The sequence below is a fragment of the Gopherus flavomarginatus genome, chromosome 5 (assembly GCF_025201925.1).
Source record: "Gopherus flavomarginatus isolate rGopFla2 chromosome 5, rGopFla2.mat.asm, whole genome shotgun sequence".
Classification (NCBI taxonomy): Eukaryota; Metazoa; Chordata; order Testudines; family Testudinidae; genus Gopherus; species Gopherus flavomarginatus.
In genome coordinates, this window is record NC_066621.1 from 46288225 (window position 1) to 46314943 (window position 26719).

Genomic DNA, 26719 nt, shown 5'->3' on the forward strand with positions numbered 1-26719 from the left:
CTTTCTTGAAATGCAGTGCCCAGAACTGGACACAATACTCCAGTTGAGGCCTAACCAGCGCAGAGTAAAGCGGAAGAATGACTTCTCGTGACTTCTCGTATCTTGTTTACTACACACCTGTTAATGCATCCCAGAATCACGTTTGCTTTTTTTGCAACAGTATCACACTGTTGACTCATATTAAGCTTGTGGTCCACTATGACCCCTAGATCTCTCTCTGCCATATTCCTTCCTAGACAGTCTCTTCCCATTCTGTATGTGTGAAACTGATTGTTCCTTCCTAAGTGGAGCACTTTGCATTTATCTTCATTGAACTTCATCCTGTTTACCTCAGACCATTTCTCCAATTTGTCCAGATTGTTTTGAATTTTGACCCTGTCCTCCAAAGCAGTTGCAATCCCTCCCAGTTTGGTATCGTCTGCAAACTTAATAAGCGTACTTTCTATGCCAACATCTAAATCGTTGATGATGAAGATATTGAACAGAGCCGGTCCCAAAACAGACCCCTGCGGAACCCCACTTGTTATACCTTCCCAGCAGGATTGGGAGCCATTAATAACTACTCTCTTGAGTACGGTTATCCAGCCAGTTATGCACCCACCTTATAGTAGCCCCATCTAAATTGTACTTTCCTAGTTTATCTATAAGAATATCATGCGAGACCGTATCAAATGCCTTACTAAAGTCTAGATATATCACATCCACCACTTCTCCTTTATCCACAAGGCTCGTTATCCTATCAAAGAATGTTATCAGATTAGTTTGACACGATTTGTTCTTTACAAATCCATGCTGGCTATTCCCTATCACCTTACCACCTTCCAAGTGTTTGCAGATGATTTCTTTAATTACTTGCTCCATTATCTTCCCTGGCACAGAAGTTAAACTAACTGGTCTGTAGTTTCCTGGATTGTTTTTATTTCCCTTTTTATAGATGGGCACTATATTTGCCCCCTTCCAGTCTTCTGGAATCTCCCCCGTCTCCCATGATTTCCCGAAGATAATAGCTAGAGGCTCAGATACCTCCTCTATTAACTCCTTGAGTATTCTAGGATGCATTTCATCAGGCCCTGGTGACTTGCAGGCATCTAACTTTTCTAAGTGATTTTTTACTTGCTCTTTTTTTATTTTATCTTCTAAACCTACCCTCTTCCCGTAAGCATTCACTATACTAGACATTCCTTCAGACTTCTCAGTGAGGACCGAAACAAAGAAGTCATTAAGCATCTCTGCATTTCCAAGTCTCCCGTTACTGTTTCCCCCTCCTCACTGAGCAGTGGGCCTATCCTGTCCTTGGTCTTCCTCTTGCTTCTAATGTATTGATAAAAAGTCTTCTTGTTTCCCTTTATTCCCATAGCTAGTTTGAGCTCATTTTGTGCCTTTGCCTTTCTAATCTTGCCTCTGCATTCCTGTGTTATTTGCCTATATTTGTCCTTTGTAATCTGACCTAGTTTCCATTTTTTTATATGACGCCTTTTTATTTTGTAGGTCACGCAAGATCTCGTGGTTAAGCCAAGGTCGTCTTTTGCCACATTTTCTATCTTTCCTAAACATCGGAATAGCTTGCTTTTGGGCCCTTAATAGCGTCCCTTTGAAAAACTGCCAACTCTCCTCAGTTGTTTTTCCCCTCAGTCTTGATTCCCATGGGACCTTACCTATCAGCTCTCTGAGCTTACCAAAATCCGCCTTCCTGAAATCCATTGTCTCTATTTTGCTGTACTCCCTTCTACCCTTCCTTAGAATTGCAAACTCTATGATTTCATGATCACTTTCACCCAAGCTTCCTTCTGCTTTCAAATTCTCAACGAGTTCCTCCCTATTTGTTAAAATCAAGTCTAGAACAGCTTCCCCCCTAATAGCTTTTTCAACTTTCTGAAATAAAAAGTTGTCTGCAATGCAGTCCAGGAATTTATTGGATAGTCTGTGCCCCGCGGTGTTATTTTCCCAACATATATCTGGATAGTTGAAGTCCCCCATCACCACCAAATCTTGGGCTTTGGATGAATTTGTTAGTTGTTAGACTAGGTCCATAACAGGGTGGTCTGTGTATTTCAGTAACCTTTTCAAAGAGACTGGTACATATCTGTCTACGTGTGCATATCTACTTACCTCTGGCTTGTTCTGAACACTCCTACCATAGCCCTGCAATGAAATAGCTGAGAGTTAGAAAAGCACCCTGGGTACTGTCATGCAGATAAAGACACTCAGCTTCCCCTGTACTTTGGGATTCCTGTGTCCAGTTCTGCTTGAAGTCACTTTTGACCTGGAGTGGGATTTGCCAAGTCATGGTAAGGTGACCAGACAGCAAGTGTGAAAAATCAGGACGGGGGTGGGGGAAAGTAGAAGCCTATATAAGAGACCCAAAAATTGGGACTGTCCCTATAAAATCAGTCACCCTAAAATATAAATAAATATAAAATATAAATATAAAAATAAAATCTGGTCACCCTAAGTCATGGGTGTTAGCACTGATGTACATTGGCCCTTTTAGAATTCCACCTTGGGCCAGCCCCCACTTACTGACATTTCAGCTGCTGTTCGAAACCCTGTGTTAGTCATTTCCATGTGATCCTGTTCTCTCTCTAGGCATGATGGACCTCAACCACTTACTCTGTGAAATCACCCACCGAGAGCACCTGAGCCATCTGGGCACAGAGCTTTTCCAGGACATCCTGAGATACCTCCACCGCATTGGGCTGATTATATGGTATGAAGAAATCAAGCAGCTGGAAAGCACAGTCTTTCTCCGGCCCGCCTTTCTGATAACCATGTTCAAGGTGAGTGCATGGGTACCTGTAGAACCCTCTCTCCATGACCAGGTTATTTCTTCTTCGAGTGATTGCTCACATCCATTCCAGTTAGGTGTGCGCGCCGCGCGTGCACGTTCGTCGGAAACTTTTTACCCTAGCAACTCCAGTGGGCCGGCAGGTCGCCCCCTGGAGTGGCGCCGCCATGGCGCTCAATATATATCCCTGCCGGCCCACCCGCTCCTCAGTTCCTTCTTACCGCCGTGTCGGTCGTTGGAACTGTGGAGCGCGGCATAGCTGTCCTCCACGTCCCTAGCTCTCCTTGTTATCTCTCGTTATTGTTAATAGTCGTTAGTTAGATCGTTAAGTTAGTTAGTAAGTAATTAAGTGTAAATAGGTTGTAAATAGTTGTTAGCCGGGGGCTGTAGCCCTTCCCGGCACCCGGCACCGGGCTCATGCCTGGTTCGCCGGGCTTTAAGCAGTGTGCGGCCTGTAAAAAGCCTATGCCTACCAGCGACCCCCACGACGCGTGCCTGAAGTGCCTGGGGGAATCGCACAGATCGGACAAGTGCCGCATCTGCAAGGCTTTTAAGCCTAGGACAAAAAAGGAGAGAGACCAAAGACTCCGGACTCTCCTTATGGAGGCGGCACTTGACCTGGCGGCTTCGCAGGCCGTGATCTCGGCGCCGGCACCGGATCGCACCGGCACCGGAAAGACTCCCCGGCACCGACCTTCTCCGGCACCGGGTGCAGAACCAAGACCGTCAGCGTCTGCTACTCCAGCCAGGCAGACCCGACTGGAGCGCCCGGCCTCAACATCGGCCGCGGCGCCGCCGGCACCGTCGACTCCGGGCCCGGCGGGTCCGTCGAGTCCGGTGCCGCCAAGCTCCCCCATGAGATCTGGGGTTGAGATTTTGGTCCCATCCACGCCGGAGACCTTCGCCTCGGCACGGGACCTTATTGCCTTGACAGAGCCTACTCAGCTGCCACCCCCGGTACCTCCGGTGCGGGTCGTATCTAGAGGCAAGCCCATGATGTCGGCACCGTCTCGGGACTCGCGCTCGCGGTCCAGGTCCCGACGTCACGGCAGGTCAAGATCTCATCGCCGCTCGCAGTCCCGGCACCGCTCCCCTCGGCGGTACCGGTCGCACTCGCGGCACCGATCGACCTCTAGACGGTCGCAGTCTGACTCCAGCCGCCGATACCGGCACCGTGACTCCAGGAGCCAGTCCCGCCGTCACTCGCCGCGCCGGTCGACCTCCCGGCACCGAGCTGGTGGCAGGTCCCGGTCCCGGTCGACCTCCCGGCACCGCGTCGGTGGCAGGTCCCGGTCCCAATCCCGGCACCGAAGCGGCGGCCGGTACCGGTCCAGATCCCGGCACCGAGACAGAACCCGGTCCCGGTCCCGATCCCGGCACCGCTATGACTCCCGGTACCGATCCCTGGCACCGAGAAGATCGTCGCTGCCGACCCGCGCAGAACCTTACCAGCCAGGGTCGGCCCCGCCATGGCCTTCTAGGCAACCGTCGGTCTCTTCGCAAACGGACAGCGGGTATGCGCTGGGCACCGACCGGGAGGCGGCGCTCTTTTCAGACCCGCCACAACAAGACCAAGGCCCGCAGCAGTGGGGGTTTTGGATCCCATGGGCATACCATCAAGCCCAGGGCCCCCAACAGCTTCCTGCTAGGCCTGTGACGGCGGAGCACAGGGTGCCGGAAGCCTCGTTGTCTCGCCCCCCTCCCTCCCCGGATGGAGAGGAAGGGTCCAAGCAGCAGGACTCCGCTCTGGCTCCTGAGACAGAGGCGAGGGCCGAGGGGGACCCCCCATTGGACACTTGCTTGCCGGGGGTCTCCTCATCCTCCTCCCCTGATGAAGCGGTGGCTGGCACCTCCTCCAGTAGCCCCCCCCCCCCCCCCCGCTGGATCTCAGGGCACACCAAGACCTCCTTAGGCGAGTAGCTCAGAATCTGAGCCTACAAGCCGAGGAGGTCTCTGAGATCGAGGATCCAATTGTCACCATCCTCTCCTCGGATGCTCCCATCAGGGTCGCCCTACCCTTCATAAGGACGATCCAGGCCAATGCCAATACCATCTGGCAGTCACTGGCCTCCATCCCCCCTACGGCGAGGGGCGTCGAGAGGAAGTACATGGCCCCCTCTAAAGGCTATGAGTACCTCCATATCCACCCGACACCGTGTTCCCTGGTGGTACAGTCAGTAAATGACAAAGAGCGTCATGGGCAGGAAGCTCCAGCCCCCAAATCCAGGGAGGCCAGGCGTATGGACCTCCTTGGACGCAAAGTATACTCGGCTGGGGCGCTGCAGCTCAGGGTTTCAAACCAACAAGCCCTGCTCAGCAGGTACGCTTTCAACTCATGGGTGGCAGCGGACAAATTTAAAGAGCTGCTGCCACAAGACGCCCGCCAAGAATTTGCAGCCATCCTAGATGAGGGCAAGAAGGTTGCGCGTACATCATTGCAAGCTTCTTTGGACGCTGCAGACTCGGCTGCCCGCACCCTCGCTTCGGGGGTAACGATGCGCCGTATCTCCTGGCTGCAGGTCTCTGGCCTTCCTCCGGAGCTCCAACATACCATCCAGGACCTCCCGTTCGAAGGCCAGGGCCTGTTTTCGGAGAAGACAGACCCCAGACTTAAGAGTCTAAAGGACAATCGGGTCATTATGCGCTCCCTCGGGATGCACACACCGGGAACGCAGCGCAGACCCTTCCGGCCACAGCAGCAACAGCAGCGCAGGCCATATCCCCAGTTCCGCCAACGGCAGGACCTTAATAGGCGCCGTGGCAGGAATGGAAGGCGCAGGCATTCGGGGAACCAAGGGGGGCAGAATCAAGGCTCCTCTAAGCCCCCGCCTGGACCCAAGCCTTCATTTTGAAGGTGCGCCCGAGGGCGCAGTAACAGTTTCCCCCACGGATCCTTCCCCCCCGTTTTCCAACCGCCTTTCGTTTTTCCTCCCGGCGTGGACCCAAATAACATCGGACCGCTGGGTCTTACGCACGGTGCAGACAGGATACCGCCTGCAGTTTATATCGTTTCCTCCTTCCCGCCCCCCTTCCTCGTCCCTCTTCAGGGACCCCTCTCACGAGCAATTCCTTCGGCAGGAGGTACAGGCGCTCCTCAGCAAAGGAGCTATAGAGGCGGTTCCGGAAAACGAGAAAGGCAAGGGGTTTTATTCCCGTTACTTTCTGATCCCCAAGGCCAAGGGAGGCCTCAGGCCTATCCTTGACCTGCGAGAGCTCAACAAATACCTGGTGAAGTTGAAGTTCCGCATGGTATCCCTGGGGACCATTATCCCATCCCTGGATCCGGGAGACTGGTACGCCGCCCTCGACATGCAGGACGCTTATTTTCACATTGCCATTTGGCCACACCACAGACGTTTCCTTCGGTTCGTGGTGGGCTCCCTTCACTACCAATTTGCAGTCCTCCCATTTGGCCTTTCTACGGCCCCGAGGGTATTTACAAAATGCATGGCAGTTGTTGTGGCACATCTTCGGCGCAGTCGTATCCACGTGTTCCCTTACCTAGACAATTGGTTAATCCGGGGCACGTCGGAACTGCAAGTTTGCAGCCATGTCTGCGTGATCACCGGCCTGTTTGCTACTTTGGGCCTCTTGATCAACATGGACAAGTCCACCCTGATCCCCACGCAGAGGGTGGAGTTCATCGGGGCCGTCCTGGACGCCACCGTGGCCAGGGCTCTTCTGCCGTTGCCGAGGTTCCAGGCATTGTCGGCGATCGTTCAACGACTACGGGCAGCCCCCTTGACATCAGTGCGGACATGTCTAACCCTGTTAGGCCACATGGCAGCATGCACGTTTGTGACCGGTTATGCTCGGCTCCGCATGAGGCCCCTCCAGTTGTGGCTCATTGAGCATTACCGGCCGGCAAGGCAGCCGCTAGACATGCTGATCACGATCCCCCAAGGGGTGTTAGATTCTCTCGACTGGTGGCTAGACCAGTCCGTAGTGTGTGCGGGGCTCCCTTTCCACCCACCTCAGCCCTCGGTGTCCCTGACAACGGATGCCTCAGATCTCGGCTGGGGGGCCCACCTGGGAACCCTGAGAACGCAGGGCCTGTGGTCCCCGCAGGAGGTGAGGTTGCACATCAACATGCGGGAGTTGAGAGCGGTCCGCCTTGCTTGTCAGACGTTCTGCCACCAGCTTCGAGGTCGTTGTGTCGCGGTGTTTACCGACAACATGACAACCATGTACTATATCAACAAGCAGGGCGGCACCAGATCCTCTCCCCTGTGTCACGAGGCGATGCGACTCTGGGACTTTTGTGTAGCCCATTCCATTCACCTCACGGCTTCCTTCCTCCCCGGAGTACGGAACACGCTGGTGGATCGCTTGAGCAGATCCTTCCTATCGCACGAGTGGTCCCTTCGCCCGGACGTCGCTCTCTCCATCTTCCAGAGGTGGGGTTATCCCCGTGTGGACCTCTTCGCGTCCGGGGGGAACAAGAAGTGCCAGGCGTTCTGCTCCTTTCAAGGCAGGGAGCCCGGGTCGATAGCGGATGCCTTCCTTATTCCGTGGACGACTCACTTGTACTACGCGTTTCCCCCGTTTCCTCTGGTTCACAAGGTCCTTCTGAAGGTGCGCAGGGACAGGGCTCGCGTGATCATGGTAGCCCCGGCGTGGCCCAGGCAGCATTGGTACCCCATGCTGCTGGACCTGGCCATAGCCGACCCAGTTCCCCTGCCCCTTCACCCGGACCTGATTACCCAGGAGCACGGGTCTCTCTGTCACCCGGACCTGCAGTCGCTGCACCTAGCGGCGTGGTTCCTGCGTGGCTGACCGGCTCTGAACTGCGCTGCTCCACACCGGTACGGGAGGTGCTTTTGGGCAGCAGGAAGCCTTCCACGAGAGCGACATACTCGGCCAAGTGGAAGCGTTTCTCCTGTTGGTGCGTGGAGAAAGGTCTCCGCCCTATGGAAGTTTCGGTGGCCAATATCTTAGACTACGTTTGGTCCCTCAAACAACAGGGTCTGGCGATATCGTCGTTGCGAGTCCACCTGGCAGCTATCTCCACCTTTCACCCGGGTGGGGATGGTCGCTCTGTTTTTTCTCACCCGACGGTGTCTAGATTCCTTAAGGGGCTGGAACGTTTATACCCTAACGTCCGACTCCCTGCTCCAACCTGGGATCTTAACCTGGTGTTGTCTCGGCTCATGGGGCCCCCCTTTGAGCCGTTAGCTACTTGCTCCCTGCTGTACCTCTCTTGGAAGACTGCCTTTTTGGTAGCTATCACCTCAGCTAGGCCGGTGTCGGAACTCCGGGCTCTCACGGTAGACCCCCCGTATACAGTCTTCCACAGAGATAAGGTGCAGCTGAGGCCACACCCTGCCTTTCTCCCCAAGGTAGTCTCGACCTTCCACATCAACCAAGAGATATTCCTTCCGGTTTTTTTCCCGAAACCTCACTCTTCAGGCAGGGAGCAGCAGCTCCACTCGCTTGATGTCCGTAGGGCTCTCGCGTTCTATGTGGAAAGGACCAAACCCTTCCGCAAATCCCCCCAGCTTTTCGTGGCGGTAGTGGACCGCATGAAGGGGCTTCCTATCTCCTCCCAGAGGTTATCCTCATGGGTAACGTCCTGTATCAGGACCTGCTATGACTTGGCCCACGTCCCTACGGGCCGGGTGACTGCGCATTCTACCAGGGCGCAGGCGTCGTCGCTGGCTTTCCTCGCCCGTGTGCCCATCCAGGAAATCTGTCGGGCAGCGACCTGGTCATCGGTCCACACCTTTGCTTCCCACTACGCCCTTGTCCAGCAGTCTAGAGAGGATGCGGCCTTCGGATCTGCAGTGCTCCATGCCGCGACTTCTCACTCCGACCCCACCGCCTAGGTATGGCTTGGGATTCACCTAACTGGAATGGATGTGAGCAATCACTCGAAGAAGAAAAGACGGTTACTCACCTTTGTAACTGTTGTTCTTCGAGATGTGTTGCTCACATCCATTCCACACCTGCCCTCCTTCCCCACTGTCGGAGTAGCCGGCAAGAAGGAACTGAGGAGCGGGTGGGCCGGCAGGGATATATATTGAGCGCCATGGCGGCGCCACTCCAGGGGGCGACCTGCCGGCCCACTGGAGTTGCTAGGGTAAAAAGTTTCCGACGAACGTGCACGCGCGGCGCGCACACCTAACTGGAATGGATGTGAGCAACACATCTCGAAGAACAACAGTTACAAAGGTGAGTAACCGTCTTTTCTCTGGGAAGCAGCATCCTGCCTCCCTGCATGTTCTGTTTCGTGCCACCTTGCATGCCATTGTCCAGGCACAAGAGTGATGGGTGGTTTGGGAAGAATAAGCCTTATTTTGCTCTCCAGCCATACCTCAGTTTCTGGGGCAAGTCTCAGATATGATCTTACACTTTAAGGCCAGTCAGCTGGGTTTCTCAAAGGACTTTGCAAGCAATCAATTACACCTAACAGTTATGTGTGAGAGAGCCAGCATTATAGGTAAATGGAAGCAAAATACCTAAGGTCATGCTGCAAATCATGGACTGGAATAGAACCTACGAGTCTTTAATTCCAGTCTCCTGGTCTCACCTCTGTGATGTGGACACTGTCTACTAGGAACTGGACTGAGGCCTCTTATTCATCTTCACAGCCAGCAGATTTCAACATTTTATTAAAGCTCATGTTGAAATTATATAATACACAGATTAAGGAAAGAGTGTTTATACATCTGGGTATAGTGCTTAGATTATCCACAAACACAAAGTTTGGCTTAAAAGTCATAATACATATAGTACATTAACCCAGATTTTGGTGAATAAGTTTAACAATACAGTTTAGACCCTGCTCGTACCAACCTGGCTTAGATGATCCTCTCCCCAGTCTCTTGGAGCCATCCAATAGCCATTGAATGTATCTTGAAGAGCAAATGAATGCCTCTGATTCAGATTCTCCTCCCCCACCCCCTTTTTAAAAATTTCCTTGTAGAGTGTGGACTCACCCCTTCAGCGCCTCCTGCTGGTTGTCCTGGGAATTAGCTCACTGACAGCCAGGAGAGTCCTCTGCAGGCCGGTGATCCACCTGTCACCTGGCCTCCGTGTCCCTCCCTGGACCCTGGTGCCCTGTTAGCTGGGGTGCTGCCCCCAAGTAGTAACCACTTTCTCTCAGGGTCTCCCTTTCCTGGAGAACCCCCACCCACTATCCCCACCTCACCTCAGTATATGGCTAGTGCCAGTCATTGTCTAGCCCCTGCACCCTGGGGCAGACTGCAGTATCAGCCTACTCATCACTGGCAAGGAGGGTTTGGACCTGCTGCCTTGGCCTATCCCTGGGCTGCCCTCTGAAACCCCCAGTACCTATTGGCCTTGTGCTAGGCCAGAGCCTGGGGCTCTGCAGGCTGGAGCTCCCCAGCAACTCTGCCTTTCCCCAGCCCTGCTCCACTCAAGTACCTTGTCTCTAGCTCCCTGCAGCCAGGCCCTTCTCTCTCTACAGGCAGAGGGAGACTGTTTGGGCTTCTGGCTCACAGCCTTTTATAGAGGCCAGCTGGGCCTGACTGGGACATGGCCACAGCTAGGCCTGCTTTCCCCCAATCAGCCCAGGCTTCTTGCCCTAGCCACAGCCCTCTCCTGGGCTGTTTTAAGCCCTGAAGGGCAGGAGTGGGTAACCACCCCACTACAGTCCTTTTCAGGGCTCTCCAGACCTTGTACTCCCCGGCGCATACTCCAGGAGGTGGAGGCCGCTTTGCCGCCCGCTGCTCGGGCCTACCTCGACCGGGTCCTGCGGGAGGGCACGCCCCGCCCACCCCCCACCCCAAGCCCTCTGGACCTTTTCATCGGGTCCCTGCCCCGTAGGCCCGACCGGCCCCCCCATCCCTTCTCCGCAAGCCGGCTGCACGACCTGCAGCCGGTCCGTTTCCAAACCGCGCCGAGGAAACAGCTCTACCCGCTCGTGCTCCACACCCTTCACTTCCTCACCCTCGTGTCCCGCCCTGATACGAAGTGGCGGGACCTCTTGCCACCTCTGGAGGGTGAGGAGCCCCGGTGGGCCAGCCTCTACTCCACCCTGGTCCCAAGGCCCACTGGGGATATCAGTTGGAGGCTCCTCCATGGGGCCGTGAGCACGGGCGTGTACTTGGCGCGGTTTACCCGTCCCGGACACCTGCCCCTTCTGCGGCGTGAGGGAGACCCTGGCGCATGTTTACTTAGATTGCGCCAGGTTGCAGCCCCTACACCGGCTCCTCACAGCCATCCTCTTACGTTTCTGGTTACACTTTTCCCCTCACCTCCTTTTGTATGCACTCCCTATCCGTGGCCCCACGAAGTCCCGGGACCTCCTGGTCAACCTCCTCCTCGCCCTGGCGAAAAAGGCCATCCACGCGACCAGGGAGGGGAGGTTGGCCGATGGAGACTCCGGTGGCTGTGGGGCTTGCTTCTGCTCCATGGTCCGATCACGCATCCAGGCGGAGTTCCTCTGGGCGGCGTCCACTGGCTCCCTTGACGCCTTCGAGGAGCAGTGGGCGCTGTCCGGGGTTCTCTGCTCGGTGTCCCCATTAGGTTCTCTCCTTCTGACCCTTTGACCTCACTCCTGTCCCTGTTCTTTTATTAGTTGTCCCCCGCACTCAGTGGGTTCTGTGGCCCTGTGGTTCCTCCCCGTAGGCTGGGGGAGGATCCTTTAGCAGTGGGCGGGCTTCGCCCGCCCACTTCCCAAACACCCAATAGATACAGTCCTTTTCAACTCAGTTCAACTACGGCCTCTGTTTTTCCTCATTCTGGTGTGTGCTGTGTAGAAGGGCCCTGGTCCCATTCCCTGCGATTGCTGGAGGAGCCTTGTGCCTCTTGTGTTGCTGGGAGATGAGGCTAGGAGGGAGGATAGGATGCTAGCTGAGGACTTGGGAGTACCAGGTTCAATTCTTGCTCGTCTACAGGCTTCCTCTGTGACCTTGGACAAGCTGCTTAGTTTCTCTGTGCTTCAGTTGCCAATGCATAAAATGGGGATTAGAGCACTTCCCTCCCTCATGGGTGTTGTGAGGACAGATACAATAAAGACTGTGAGACCCTCAGATAAAATGGTGATGTGAGTGTTGTAAGTACCTAAGCAAAACTGCATCCATTATTGAATTCTTTCCTGGCTCACTGAGCTTTTGTTTCTTCCCGTTCAGATTCTTGTTAGATATCGTCTGGTGCAGCAGCTGGAGAGCATCTCCATAGACCTGCTGGTCGGAGAACATGCTACTATCCGAGACCAGTCCAACTGGGTGTGGACGTTCAAGTCGAAGGCCATGCTGTGCCAGCGGGCCATGCGAGCGTTGGTCAAGCACCAGCTCTACTCAGAAGGGATGAGGGACATCTTTGAGGAGATGGTGGGGCACAAGACCAAGAAGGGGAAGCTGTTCAGCCTTCTAGAGCACTTTGAGATCTGCCTGGAGGTGAGGAATGCCAAGGACCTCAACCCAGGGGCCAGGGAGTTTGTGCCAGGGAAGCCATGGGAAACAACGCAGGACAGCGGCGAGGCTTATTACTTGTTTCCCACATATCTCAACCAGAGCGAGGAGGTTTCTGAGAGGTGGGGAGGAGATCATCTGGAGGATCTCCATATCCGGGCTTACTTCTCACCTGAGATCCCAGAGGGCTTCTTCCAAAGGTAACGAGCCAGCCTACTTGTGTTAACCATTTGCTGCTGCCTGGCTGCATATCCTGAGCTGGGGAGCCTGTCAGCGCAGGGATCATTCCTTCTTGTCTGTCTGGGAAGCATGTCATTGGTACTGGTATAAACAAACACAATTCATAGTGATCAAAAGGAAGGTTGGCCTAGTGGTTAAGGCCCTGGACTGGGCCTCAAGAGATCTGGGCTTAATTCCTAGACTCTCTGTGCGACCTTGGGCAAATCACTTCATCTCTCCAAGCCTCAGTTCTCCATCTGTGAAATGGGTAGAATAATTCTCCCTCTGTCTGCTGAGAGTGGAAATCTCTTTGGGTGTGTACTGCACCTGGCCCAACAAGGTTATGAACTCAACTGAGGCCTGCAGATGCTACTGTCATATTAATTATTAATAGGGCATGTTAGCAGTGTACTGCCCAGGGATTCATACTGCCTGGTTCCCATTTGTGTTGACTGGCGTTGCATGTGTAAGTCATTGCATATTGTTTTGGTGATGTGCCCCCCTATGGCTTTATTTCTGTTCATTCAGGTGTCCCAGTCAGGGATGTCCCTAGCTATTTGGGTTCCCTATGCAGCCTCCCCACAGGTGGGCTATGTGGGGCCTCAGGCCTCCTTCCCCTCTCAGCGTCTTGGAGGAAGGAGCTGTGGGGGGCCACTTTTGGGGGCCCCACAGGCCCAGAATGGCCTGGGGGATTAGCTGGGGGCTGGGAGCAGTCCGCTGCACTTTCCTTGCCTCGGGCCCAGTCGGTTCTACTCCGCCAGCTCCCAGCCACAGTGCTCCGTTTCCCGCCGCCGGTGAGATCCGTGGTGGTCCTTTCCCCAACCCGAGCCACATGCCTGGGGCCAGGGCAAGGGAAGCGAAGCGGGCTGGGGCCGCGTCTCTCTGCTTTCCACCACCAGTGAGTGCCCTATTTCATGGTGCCCTTTGCAGCTGCATGTGCTGTGTATGCCTAAGGTTGGCCCTGGTCCCAGTAATCCTGACAGCCGGGAGTGGGCAAACCACATGAATGTGGAGATTTGTGCTGGGAGGTGGGTACTATGGAGCGTTGGTGTCCTGCCTTTATGGGTCCACTAAGCCATCTATTAGTGCCTAGAAGAGCTGCACAAAGTAACTGCAGGGACCATTGTGGAGGGGAGAACAGGGGAACTGAGAGGACACTTTCATAATCCCATTTGCTGAGCCATGTTCTCTTTCACGATGCCCTAGCACACCCAAACTAATTCCACAGGCAGCCATTCTACCTAGCGTGAGCTCCTTGGAATCATCCCTTTTGTGGGGGAAAAACCAAACTGCGGATGCCGTGCTGAAGGAGTGCATCTTCTACTTAGCCTCATGAGCTCAGACAGTCCTGGATGACTTGCTGGGTCACTGCCTTCCCCTGTGAGTCTGGCTGCCTGTGACTTGTGAGTAAGCGCAGAAAAAAACCAAATGCAGCTATTTACCTGTCTGGCTGGTCTCTGCTTACAGCCAAGAGGGCAAGACTGAGAGTCAGAGTCATTGTAATACAAGGAAGTTGTAAGCTTTCCTCCTCCGGCAGTTCAGTTGATCTTGTACCCTGTAGGGTAGCCCGTCTCTGAACCTTCACAAACACTGATCTTCACCTGGTCATGGGGACGAGTTTGGACACAATGTGTCGTGATCTGGATTCATCGCCTCTTGAGTTAATGATCAGCCATATCATACCATCCAGTCAGGATCTGGGGTTCCCCAATGTTCAAAGGAACATCTAATTCTATTCTCACTGTATAGGTTTCTATGCTGCACTCATCATTGTAGTATCTGTGTGTCTTCCAGTTGTGCATTAAGCAACCTGACTGCATCTGTCACCTGTTGGTTGTTCTCTCATCCTGTTCCCTAAGGGAGAAGCCAGTGCAGTGGAATGTCTTGGTTTGGTGGTAATTAATAGGCCACCAAGCTTCAGTTCATGCAGCTTTTAAAGCATTGAGGGGTTTTAACAACAGCTGGTGGGGAAGGTGGGCCTCTCCGCTGAACAGTGCACTAGAGCCCAGGGCATTTCTTCCCTTCCAGAAAATGAATGGCAGACTCAACTATCGATTCTAAAGTCTCTTATCTCTGCATAAAGAAGTGATTTGTACCCAACGGATCCATGTTGGCAAGGTAGCTTGTTCAAATCAGTGTCATCTTGCTGCATCAAGAGTGAGAGAAGCAGGAAGAGGCACTCCCCAAGATGCATGTATGAAGCCATCCATACTAATAATATTGCAGTTTGCCTGTGGGATTGTTAGCTACCCAATGTGTACCAAGCACCCAGGCTGTCCAATGCATGGGGCAGCTATTTACTTTAGGAAGAAGCTTTTGACTGCTGGCCTTTCCAGGGCTAGAAGGGAAGGAAAAGCCAGCAAGAAGGAGAGACAAATGAGTGAGTGAGTTTGTGTGTGTGTGAGAGAAGCCACTCTCATTGCCACTTCAAAAATTATTTTTCCTTCCTTGGTATTCTGCTGTTAATTGATTTGTCTCGTTAGACTGACCTCTTCCATCAGCTCCAATCCTTTCATGTATTTATATCTGCTCCCGTATTTTCCACTCCATGCATCTGATGAAGTGGGTTCTAGCCCACGAAAGCTTATGCCCAAATACATTTGTTAATCTCTAAGGTGCTACAAGGACTCCTCGTTGTTTTTGCACTAGGAAAATGTGAGTCTTTGTCATCCTCTAGTGGCTGATCCTCAGAAGAGGTTAGTGCAATGATACCCTGACCTCAGTGGTTCAGGAGTCAAATAAGGGATCAACATTACCCAAAAGAGCCACAGGAGCATGAATTCATTGTTTCATTTACTATAGTACAATATATTCATATTTAAAAGTATGATGGGGAAATATCTAGTGTGTTTATATACACTAAATATTATATACTATATAATATATACTAAGTGTGTGTGTATGTGTGCACATGCACATGCTGAATCAATCTCTCTCTCTCAGCAAAATGACTGACCAAGTATTGGTATTTTATCAACTGCAATTCGTTAATAAAATAGTGTAAACATCCTGATTGGTTAATAACTATGATTGGTGAATAATTAAATCACAGTGTTCTAATATCATGTGCTGCAAAGAGACACAGGAGACGCATTAAAGAGTGAGCCCCTTGTGCCTTGCGAGCTTCAGTCTGAGTATCACTGGGTTAATGATTAGGGCAGCCCAGAAAACATTTCAATTATTGCAAAAAATTCAGAGGTTTTAGAGTTCTGATGTGGAACAGAACCAATACCTTTCAAAATTTGTTGTGCAAAAAGTGACAGAGGCTCCTTCCACCGCAGACTAGCCAATGGTGATTAAGGCACAGATCTGGGATACAGAGATCCAGGTTCAAGACACTACTCTGAATCAGTTAAAGCCAGGGACTTGCCTCACCCCTGAGCTCTGGACTATTCTGGGCACTTGGTCTGATATTTTTTTTTTTTTTTTTTTTACCAGAAATTCCATCCTGGATCTGAGGACCTTTGCTGATGAAAGTTTTGTTGAATCTAGAACATTTTTGCAAAAAGTTTTGGTTCCGATGAATCTGCATGTTGAGCAGAAAAATTCCCAACCAGCTCTCTTAATGGGTCTGCTACAGCTGCTAGTAATGGGACTCAGTCCTTTCACTCCAGTGGTAGAGGCTCATGTTTTTAATACAGTATGAGAGGTCCCTGGTTCAATCCCCATTGTCGTCCCACCTGGGGTTGGCTACATATATTTTGGCAGTAGATGGGGCTTAAAATAGTTTCCATGATACTGGAGCTGGAGGGCAGAACTGTTTCAATCTTTTGGCTGATGTCTCTCTCCAATCTCATTGCAGGCTCATGGTGAAAGCTTGCTCCTTCTACTCGGCCCACTGGGTTGCGAAGGTCACGTGCCTGCTCATATGCAGTGGCAAACCCTTGCTAATCAAAGAGAACAACCAGAAAGGCTATAGTTATATTGAACTCCGGAGCAGAAAGCCAGTTCAAAGGAAAGGTGAGAGGGAAACCCCAGGCACTGTTTTCTCTCGAGTACGTTCTCTTTGGCTTCTTGGGCCTGGAAATGGAGGGCAGTTGTCCACTTGCCATCTGCTCTCTTGCACTGCATCTGAACCTCCCTAAACAAACTGGCACCTGTGCTGCATGCTGGGCCAATGCATGTACAGCATTATCCCTACTTATTGGCTTTTGGTTAGCTACAGATTGGTTGTGTGTCCAAGCATTGAACTCTCTGAAGCTCCTTAGCCTAGGGAGGACCATGTGACTTCATAGAATATCAGGGTTGGAAAGGACCTCAGGAGGTCATCTAGTCCCATCTCCTGCTCAAAGCAGGACCAATCCCCAAATGGCCCCCTCAAGGATTGAGTTCCCAACCCTGGGTTTAGCAGGCCAATGCTCAAACCACTGAGCTATCCCTCCTCCCCCTGGCCTGTCCCATTGGAGCATCTCTCTCTAACCCGAGGAAACCCTGATTAATAGAACTTCCAACTTCTTAAAGATTTGAGTTTCCCAAGATGTTAATGAAATTTGGGGTCCCACAGTGGCTCTCTCAAAATAAATGCAATGGGATGACACAAGACTGATTCCACATTTAAGATTGGGTTGAACTTTTTCAAAGTAAACTCTTTTTTTTTCTCCCTTTCGTTAAGTTTTATATTTTACCCTAGAATGAGGAGTGATATCCTCAAATCGCATCTTCCCTGTTCTTGCTGGAGGGTTGGAGATAGAATTTTCTCAGCCTTCAAAGGGGAGAGTCAGATTGAAGCTTTCACAAAGAGAACTCCTCTTCTTGATGTTCGAGTTACACAGACATTGACTGGCACAACCATCCCCTCCTAAAAGAGTTTTAAACATTTCCCTCCCCTCCCCCTCCCCCGAAACTGCTCAGTGTCTTGGTGTCATAGGCCTACTAGTTTTCTGCTCCTCACTACCATAATGGCAATAAAAGCAGAAAAATACTTCTTAATAAAAGTTTGAGGCCATGAGCTCTGTTGGGCAGGAACCATCTTTTTGTTCTGTTTATACAGCTCCTAGCACCTCGGGGTTCTGGTCTATGCCTGGGGCTGCTCGGTGTTACGACAATACAAATAATAAGCAAAGAAGGGCACAACGTGGCTTTTGGGGACTGTTTTTTGGTTCACCTTTAAATTGCCCCTCAAGGGTGTCTGGTCTGGATGAATTGGAAAGAACCCAGCTGGTGCAACTGTTGCCTATAACCCAGCCTACAAGTAACTCTTGCTCACTCATTACCATTTGTGGTCTAAATGGGCTAATTCAGTCCAGGTAACTGTGATGATTAACAGCAGCCAGTTCTTTCCCTTCTTCATCTAAAGAATTCCAGTTCACATGGGATTTTTTCATGGCTATCATCTTCATCATCCGGAGGCTCTCAGAGGAGTGGCCTGGTCTGCACATGTGCATGAAGGCGCCTTGTCGAACGGCAGGATGTCCTGCAGAATTTTTCTGGCCAGATGTGGACGGCAAGAACACAGTGTACGTATGTCCTCTAACCTGTTTTGCCTACAGGAAACACTGGCGGTGGGGTGTGAGCACCTGCTACCACAGTACAAATGGTGATCAGTTCTAAAAAAGACCTGTTCTTTGCTTGTCTGTGATAACCTTCCATCAGAGCCGGGCAAGTCACATTACAAAGGTCTGAATCCTCACTACATGCCAGTGAAGCAAATAACTACTAACCCTATTCTACAGAACAGGAAACAGAAGCGTCAAGAGGTTAAGGACACAATTTTCAAACTTGGGTGTCCAACACTGGGCACTTAAATGGCTATGCAGCAAAGCACTTAAGTGTGCATTTCACTTTATTATTATTTATTTGTATTGCAGTAGCTCCTAGAAGCCCTGGTCACAGACTGCATTGTGCTAGGTGCTGTACAAACACAGAACAGACAGTCCCTACCCCCAGACAGCCAAGTAATTCAATACCTAATTATTGCTGAATCAGGCCTTAAATCCATATTTAGGCATCCAAACCAAAGCAGACTGGCTTTCAAAGGAGCGAAGTGCCTCTGAAGTTTCATTGACCCCACAGGGAGTTGAGTGCTTCTGAAAATTGATGTGCTTTGATTGTGGTGTGTAAATATGGATTATGGGTGGGATTTTTCAAAAGCACTGAGCCTGGCCTAACTCTGCTCCTCTTGAAGTTGATGGTGACTCGAATGGGAACACTGCTGAGCCCTTTTGGAAATGGGACCCTACATCTGTATTAAAACACCTCGGTTTGAAAACTGTGGTACTTCTTTGAGTGACCTCTGCATATTCCCACTCCCCTATGTCATCGGCTTGTGGCCTGGGTGCCTGGGTCCCACAAGCAGGAATATGCAGAGGTTCATCTCAAAAAACTCCATTTGCTGCTATGTAATCTTCATTTTAAGTGGCTTGGCAAAGGTCCCTTAGGAAGCCATGGCAGAGCTGGGAATAAACCCCAGGCTCCCAGTCTAGTACCTCAACTACAAAATCCTCCCTTTAGACCACGGGAAACATTTTCTCTTTCTGGTTTTTGTCCATAACATTTTAGAAAGAGCAATTGGGATTCCAAAAGGGGCATTTCTGAACAGTCTTCCATGGCTGTAAAGGCGTTTAGTGGCGCTTTGTTAATTAGCGTTTTTTTTCTTTTCCTTTCTTTTTATTTTAAGGACGAAGGAAGAAATTAAAACTTGTGGAACATGTGGCCATCGGTTTCGAACTGAGCTGCTTTTACCCAAAGGTACGGGCAGACGGTTGTAATCCTGCTATTGCATAGGAGCCAGTTTAACCCACAAGATGAAGGCAGAAGGATTTCCTGTGTGTCCTTGTACAGGCGGTCATTGAGGGTGTGTCTGCACAGGGATAAAAGCCCCATGGCATGGCCGCGGCTGGCCAGGCTTGTTGGGCTCGGGCTGCAGGGCTAAAAATTGCTGTGTAGACATTCGGGCTTGAGCTGGAGCTCTGGGACCCTCCCTCTTTGCAGGGTCCCAACATTTGGGCTCCAGTCTGAGCCTGGAAGTCTGCACTGCACTTTTTCAGCCCCAGAGGCTGGGGTCAGCTGTTGTTTTTTTTTTTAATCCCTGTGTTGACACATACCCTGAGTCATCTTTCTGTCCTGTGCTTCCCCATCTGTACACTGGGGGTGCTAATACTTCCTCTGTGTGTCTGCTCCTTGTAGCTCATAAGTTGTTTGGTTGAGGCAGGGCCTGTCATTCGCAATGTTTGCACAGTGCCTAGCACAATAGCACCCTTATCTCAGCTGAGTCTTCTAAGTGCACGACTGTAATCAGATAAGCACGACAATAAGCATAGTCCAGCGGTTACAACAAACACAAGGCCTGGGAATTGGGACACCTGGGTTCTAATCCTAGGTCTGCCCTGACCCACATAACCTATTTATCCCTAGTTTCCCTATCTGTAAAAGGCCCGACAATGCAGTGTCCTACAATCCATCTCTGACAGGCAGCTCCCCTGCGTTAAGAACTGCTTCTAATAAACTCCCAAGATTTTCTGAGCAATTTTTTTCACTCTTTTATCTTAAGACAACTGTGACTAGGTGGCCAGTTCTTGCTGGCCCCTTGGCTGTCCCTGCTTATCCGCCTCTCACGTTCTGGGGCAGATGCGCAGCTGGTATAAATCACCCTAACTACACTGAAGTCCAATGGAGCTATGCCAGTTTGCACCGACTGAGGCTCTGCCTCCATTGCCAGGAGGGATGAGTTAATGTGTCAAGCACTTTAGAGGGTCAGTGGGGTAGAGGGTTTTGGGGATTCCTCCATGGCTGTGGCAGGGTGGACTGATGTCTCCTTCTCTTTCCTTTCAGTTCCAAGTGACCTGGGGGTTCCGCAGCCCCCGCCCTCTGCTCACTATTATGTCACTAGCTACGGGACTACAACTTTAGGCCCCAGCAGCATCCATGTCAATCGCCAGGTAACTTGGCGGCAGCTTTGCTCCTTGTGTTTTGTTCTGGGTTTTTGGCTTCTCTATCCTTTTCCTGTTGTGGGGAGCTGGGCTTGTGCTAAGGTGGCCCACGTCAGCTCCTATCATGGTCAATGAGAAGAATGACCCAGTGGTTTAAAGCACTGACTTGGTATTTGGAAGACCCAAGTTCAATTCCCTGCTCTGCTCTGGATTCCTGGTGACTTTTTGGACAAGTCACTTAGCCTCTTTGTGCCTCAGTTCGCCATCTGTAATATGGAAATAATATCCTATCCCTACTTCCCAGGTAGGGTAGTGATCTGTTGATTGATACACTCAGATACATTGATGATCAGGCCATAGGGATAGATAGATGGAATTTTTCCATTGATTTTAATGGGAATTAGAGCAGGTCCTAGAACAATGAGGGAGCCAGTTAGAAGATACCCACTTTGGAACACTGGTCAGATAGGCTTCGTAGACCCATCTGTTTGAAGCCCAGAACACAGCAATGTGATCTAGCCAGACCAGCTGCATAACACAGCATGGAACCTCACCCTGTGATTCCAATGTCAATCATCCTGTCTCAGCATTTGTCCTTCTTTGTTAAGGAATATAGCTAACTGGAAGGATGCCTTTCTGTTGGTGCCCCTCTTCCTTATCAATCTTTCTGTGTCTATCAGTGTTATTCCTAAATGACTTGAGATGCTGTATGTTTAGGCTGAGATTTCTAAAATAGATGGGGATTTGGGGCATCTAAATCCCCAGGTGGACTTTGAAAGCCCTGTCCTTGATGTATATAAAAAGCACTTGGGCGATGGCATGTTAGATTCTAAATCCATAAATGTCAATTCCTTTAAATGCGTAATCGGTGTGTAATCTGAGCCCATCCTTGCGGTACTAAGCACTATTTAGATCATAGCACCATTGGCATATATGGGGTGACAGGGAAATTATGCCCCAAGGCATTTATACTCTAAGGCCTCATTTCTCCAAGGCGTTACCTCCCCATGGAGATTCCCATGGAATTGTCACACAATGAGCCTGTGAAGGGCCTGAGTTAATGGGGGTTACATAAGGAGCAAAGAGAAATGGCAGTTAAACGCTGTAGCAGCATCACTCTGCCGATGGCCTTGTGGATGGTCAAGCTCCCAGCCTGTCCTTGGTAAAAGCATCGTGCAATGGCAGCCCTTGGTCATTGTTCCAGGGCAGCCAATAATTTTTCCCAGTTCCCAGCCTGCATAGTTGGGCTGGGCACTAGGAAAACTTGGTTGTGGGCAAGGGGGAAAATGAAGGAAGTGGCTTTTCCTTCCCAAGCCCTCGGTGTGATTTGAACCCAATATCTAGACGCTGCTTCAGCAGCCTCTAGGTGGCAGCAATCCCACCACTGCAGGGAGCCCCTGCAGAGCTTGGCCATCTCACATGGGGTGTGAACCCCTTGTGTACTTCTCCCCTCTTGCCCAGCGGAACTGCACTGGTTGCATTACCAACCAAGGGGAACCCTGCCGTCTTGGGAGCTGGATGGACCTTTGAGCATCCTTAGCTGCACGCGCACTCACTAAAGGCACTTTTCCAAGTCTTCTCACTGTGGCTGTTGAGTTGGTCAGTGAAGAGGAGCAGATCTTGCTTCAGGCTTTGGAGACCCCCCAGTATAACGTGTGCTGCACAGTCTGGCACGTAGAAGCAGCAATCCCCCCTGGATTTTTCACTTGGAAGATGGAAATGCTGTGCTGTGAACAGCACCATAGAGCCAGGCTGAGGTTTGGTTTATTTGATTTTACTCAAATTCTGTTTTCCCGTTACTGAATGAGGCAGCGCTCCAGGGACTGGCACAGTGTACCTCTTGCACGCCCGAGGGGAGCTCTGGGGCTGGTAGTCTGACAACTTGGGGTTTGGAATTGAAACTCCAGAGCCAAATACTCCCAAACTTTGGGCTGCTTAAACTTCAAGTTTCTTTGCTTTCTAGCAACAGAAGCTGCAACTCTGCAGTTACTCGCTGTCTTTCTTATTTCAGAGTATCTTGGACAAATGACTGGGCCTCCCCAAGAGAGATCCACTGGGAAGGACTTCCTTTTAGCCAAGACTCTTAGTGTGTTGAGCGCCACGCTAAGCAATCTCTTAAGTGCTCTGTACAGCAGGATGCATTTCACTATTTGCAGTGTGTGTACTGGCGGTGTTGTGCAATAAACGATTTCCACCCACTGGAGGACAGTGGAATGTTAGTTTATTTACACAGACACAAGAGCAGAAAAGGGCACTTATCTATGCATCAGCACAGGCAAGAAGAGCATTGTGAACAGAGAGCTTCGCTCACATCAGTTTGCACTGCCCAGATTACACACGAGAAATGGGCACAAAATCTGAAAACTGACCTGGTGTTAGAAGAGAATTACAGTTCACCTCAATTACAGTTCTAAGAAACATTTCTTAAATCAAGATGGAAAGAAGCTTTCAGATTTGACAATACCTTCAGCATTAGCAGCTGGATCCAAACCCCCCTGAAAGGCTTTGGAAAATCTCCTGTTAAGCTTTGGATCAAGGCCCTGTTTCTTCACTAATCAGAAGGGTAGCCATGTTAGTCTGGATCTGTAAAAGCAGCAGAAAATCCTGTGGCACCTTACAGACTAACAGACGTTTTGGAGCATGAGCTTTTGTGGGATGCATCCGATGAAGTGGGTATTCACCCACGAAAGCTCATGCTCCAATACGTCTGTTAGTCTATAAGGTGCCCCAGGACTCTCTGCTGTTTCTTCACTAAGAAACATTATTCACCTCATGCCTGTTAACGAAGAACCAGAACTTCCGGGTCTTTGGATTTGCTGAAAGCATTATTTGTGTAAGGAGCTATGCCAGTTTACAACCTCTGGGGAAGCAGCCTGTTTATTCCATCATATGGGAAGGAGCAGTAATTAACCAAGTATCAAAAAGTACACTAAAAAAATCCATATTTAATTAACACACCCCCACTGATTGCCTCCCAAAGGTGCAGTGCAGATGCTGAGCCATGAAATTTGATTTTCTGGCTCAGTATGAAGAAGCTGGTCATTAGTGTCCTTTTATTTCCTACTTCCTTCTGCGCCCAACTTTTGAAGAGAAGAAAAATGAAAGGCTTTAACGTGTTGCTTTGTATGGAACTCCCATGATCACAACTGGGGTGTGAGAGAACACAATAAATCCCCCTTGAAGCTGTGATGTGAGTTAGGCAATTTTTAAATCAAATCACAAGGGTCATGTTACTAAAAAGGCAAAATTATCTGTAGCACCCAACTCAGATCAGCTTGGCATTTCATAGCAATAGCGAGAGGCCCTCCTACAGTACAGCTTGTACTGCGGCTGCCTCCTTACCCAGTTCATGTCCACACGCTATTGGCAACATAATCCTGTTGGATACACCGTGCTTTGATTTTTCTCGTGAGCATCATTATCAGGCTGTAACTAGGTTCTAAGTGGTCCTTCCTCGTTACAGCAGATAACCACCTAACCGGGTGTGCACTGACAGCCGGTTCTTCTGTCTCCTCGCTGTGTGGGTGGGAGGTCAGCCTGCCCCAAAGCTCATTGTGCCTTATTAAACACCCACAATCTTCTGCCCCTCTCCCCCAGCAGCTGAGGCAGAGTGGGATAGCTGTCCATAATGTACAGCTACAAACATGACTGTGCAGCATGGCATGTGTAGACTAACACTGACATACAGCTGTGCTTGGACAGGAGCGGCACTGTTGATGGGGTGGGGTCGGGAGTGGGTCTCCTGCTCAGTTCCCTGCCAGCACATTCTCAAGATCGGGCTTCTCAAACTTTTTTTGCTGGGACCCTCTTTGAAAATATTTCAGACTGTAATGAACCCCCTGCCAAAAAAAAGTGATGACCCCTCCTATACCATGCCACCCTTACTTCTGCACTGCTGGGCGCCTGGCCAGCAGCCCCTGCTCTCCAGCCACCCAGCTGTGAAGGGCTTGGGCTGACAGCTGGAGCCCTGGCACACCTGGGGGGTTGACAGCTGGAGACTTGACACATGCAGGGCTGACAGCTTGCAAGCCCCCCCCCCCCGAAATAATCTTGTGACCCCCTGAGGGGTCATGATCCCCCGTTTGAAAACCCCTGCTCCAGATGTTCACTCTCTGCCTAAATTAAATTCAGTGGGACGGCTCTGGAGCTGCATTGACTTGGCTGGAGCTAGACATGCTTACATGAGCGAGACTCTGACTCCCTTACAACATCTAGAGACATTCCATAAAATCCATGACCCTGCTTCCGAGTGACTGGCTTGTGACTCATCCATCCCACCCACACACTGCACTAACATTGCTACACACATTATGCCCTGTCAGGCTACCATCTCATTAACCACGGAGCGTTCTCAGGCTGTGCAATCCTCTCCCAGTTAATGCAATTCTTGCTCTACAGAGAGTGCAAACACCCTAGGGCTGCATGAGACATATTAGAAAAACGCATATTAATAAAGTCAAATGTTACTTAAAGTCAACAGCTGAGCTAGAAGCCAGCTCTGGGAGGCCCGAGACCTGCTGCTGCTCTATAGAGAAGATGGAGAAGAGGCTTGGCACATCTTGCCAGTTGTGTGCGGGGCTCTTTTCACCCCTGCTTGCCTTGACCTGCTGCTTTCATGTCTTCCCTCTGCCCGATCCCTTCTCTTGCCCTTGTCCATCTCTTCCTCATGTTATAGGCAAGCAGCCTCTTGAGGCTAATTCACCTCCCCCTGAAAACACTTACTTTGGCCACTGAATTCAAGTGGAGCCAGATTAGACCCCTAAAGCTTTTCTGCTAGTGCTGAAACTACTTCTGTGAGGCCAGCAGCAACAAAGACCAACTCGCTTGCGTAGACATGAACTCCAGTACAAGATGTCAGGAGGAGAGCCCCTCTCTAGCCTCAGGCTGGCCGGGAGAGGGCTGGACAGACACACCAACTGAATTAAACCCTATCCCATGTAAAGGGATTTGTTTCTGTTTGGAAGTTGCAGTATAGCTGCAAAGCCAAAGGCCCCTCTAGCTGCTCAGGTGCTGGTCCTCCAGGTTAGCCCCTGATGGGAACCCGTCAAACAGGTGACATTCCATCCAGGAGCAGGCAATTGTGCACACACCCATAATCACCTACGTTTACGAGTGATTTGCAGGGGGGTTCAGTTTGTGGGTGCTGGTTTGACAGCCTCTGAGAAAGCAGGTGCTCTGCACGTTCTGACAATCAGGCCCTTTTAAAAAATGTCCCCCAATTCACTTTTGAAAACTTAGGCCAAAGTCCTCAGTGGATGAAACACAGAGCCCCTGTGCTAATAAACGGAAGCTAAAAACCAAACATGCACAACTTACTTATGCAATCTAAGCAGTAAAGAAAACCTAGGGAAAGTACCACAGTGGGGCATGTGTTCTATAAATTATACTTTAATATTAGTGCTTAACATTCTGCCAGACACAGCAGGTGAAATCCGGGCTCCTGTGATGTCAATGGCAGGACACCCATTGAATTCAGCAAGGCCAGGATTTCACTCACCCTTTGTAAGGTATGTTGGGCTCCATCAGTGCATACGTTTGGGAAGACCTGCTTCCCTGATTTCTAACCCCCCCTCCCCAACCCTTTTTCTTAATGCCCTTGGCTGGTCAAAGGAAGGGCAGAGGATGAGACTTCTTGGAGTCTATTAAGTTTTCTATTTAAATCAAACTTTTAGCTATCAGTCCTTGAGACACTTGCATTTTTGAGACTTACAGCTCAGTCAGGATGACATGTATAAAGATATAAGCAGCTTTTAAAGGAAAAGGAGGAAGCAATCAGAGCTGCTGGTGTGGATGCCAACCTCTGTGTGTGTTTGTGTAATACACGCACACATTGTGATGACTCATTTACTGCCTCGCTCACCCTCAGTTACTAAATTCATGGGATGCAAGAAATTTAAAATTACATAAAATTTAAACTACCCGGAACCACGTTAACACAACAAATATATACAGCTCAGAATTGTGGGGAGGCAAAAAGAGGAAAAGACACTCATCTTCCTCTTGCTGCTTTCCACAGATATTCAGTGCTCAGATACCACAGTGATACTTGGGTGTCTTAGCAATAGCACAGCTACGCTAGGACATGGAAGGGTCCTAAAGCTAACATCTGTAGGTGGTTTTGGAGGAAAAAAATAATGCCCAGTGTGTGATGGCAGTTTCATACAGGTCTCCTGTCAGAGTCCAAACTGCTTGCGTAACGGTAGCCTACAGCAGTAGGCCTTCCCATACTGACCCAGTGTTGGTCATGACCTAATGTCTTATGACCCATCCCGCCGCATAAGCTTCATTGCTCTGATTGCACAACATCATTGTGGCAACTAGCGCAACTGTTAACATGGGCAAGGCACTGGCGGTACTTAGTGCCTGTGCAGCTGTTTGAAAGGCAATTAATAAATTGAGATTTTTGGCTACGCTGCAGTTAAAAAAAACAAAAACAAAAAAAACAAGCACCCAGCCTAGACTCTGGGTGC

General features: G+C 50.5%; 1 protein-coding gene across 1 annotated transcript in view; it reads left to right on the plus strand.

Moving 5' to 3' along the window:
* LOC127051030 (malignant fibrous histiocytoma-amplified sequence 1 homolog) overlaps window positions 1-22552 on the plus strand; it is a 31757-nt gene extending 9205 nt beyond the window's left edge. Inside the window, exons 5-11 of the mRNA XM_050952843.1 lie at window positions 2587-2777; window positions 11881-12362; window positions 16184-16341; window positions 17678-17837; window positions 18998-19068; window positions 20152-20258; window positions 22261-22552. Coding sequence (XP_050808800.1) covers window positions 2587-2777; window positions 11881-12362; window positions 16184-16341; window positions 17678-17837; window positions 18998-19068; window positions 20152-20258; window positions 22261-22278 — 1187 coding nt within the window. The 3' untranslated portion in view covers window positions 22279-22552. The remainder of the gene's footprint in view (window positions 1-2586; window positions 2778-11880; window positions 12363-16183; window positions 16342-17677; window positions 17838-18997; window positions 19069-20151; window positions 20259-22260) is intronic.
* The last annotated feature ends 4167 nt before the right edge of the window (window positions 22553-26719 follow it).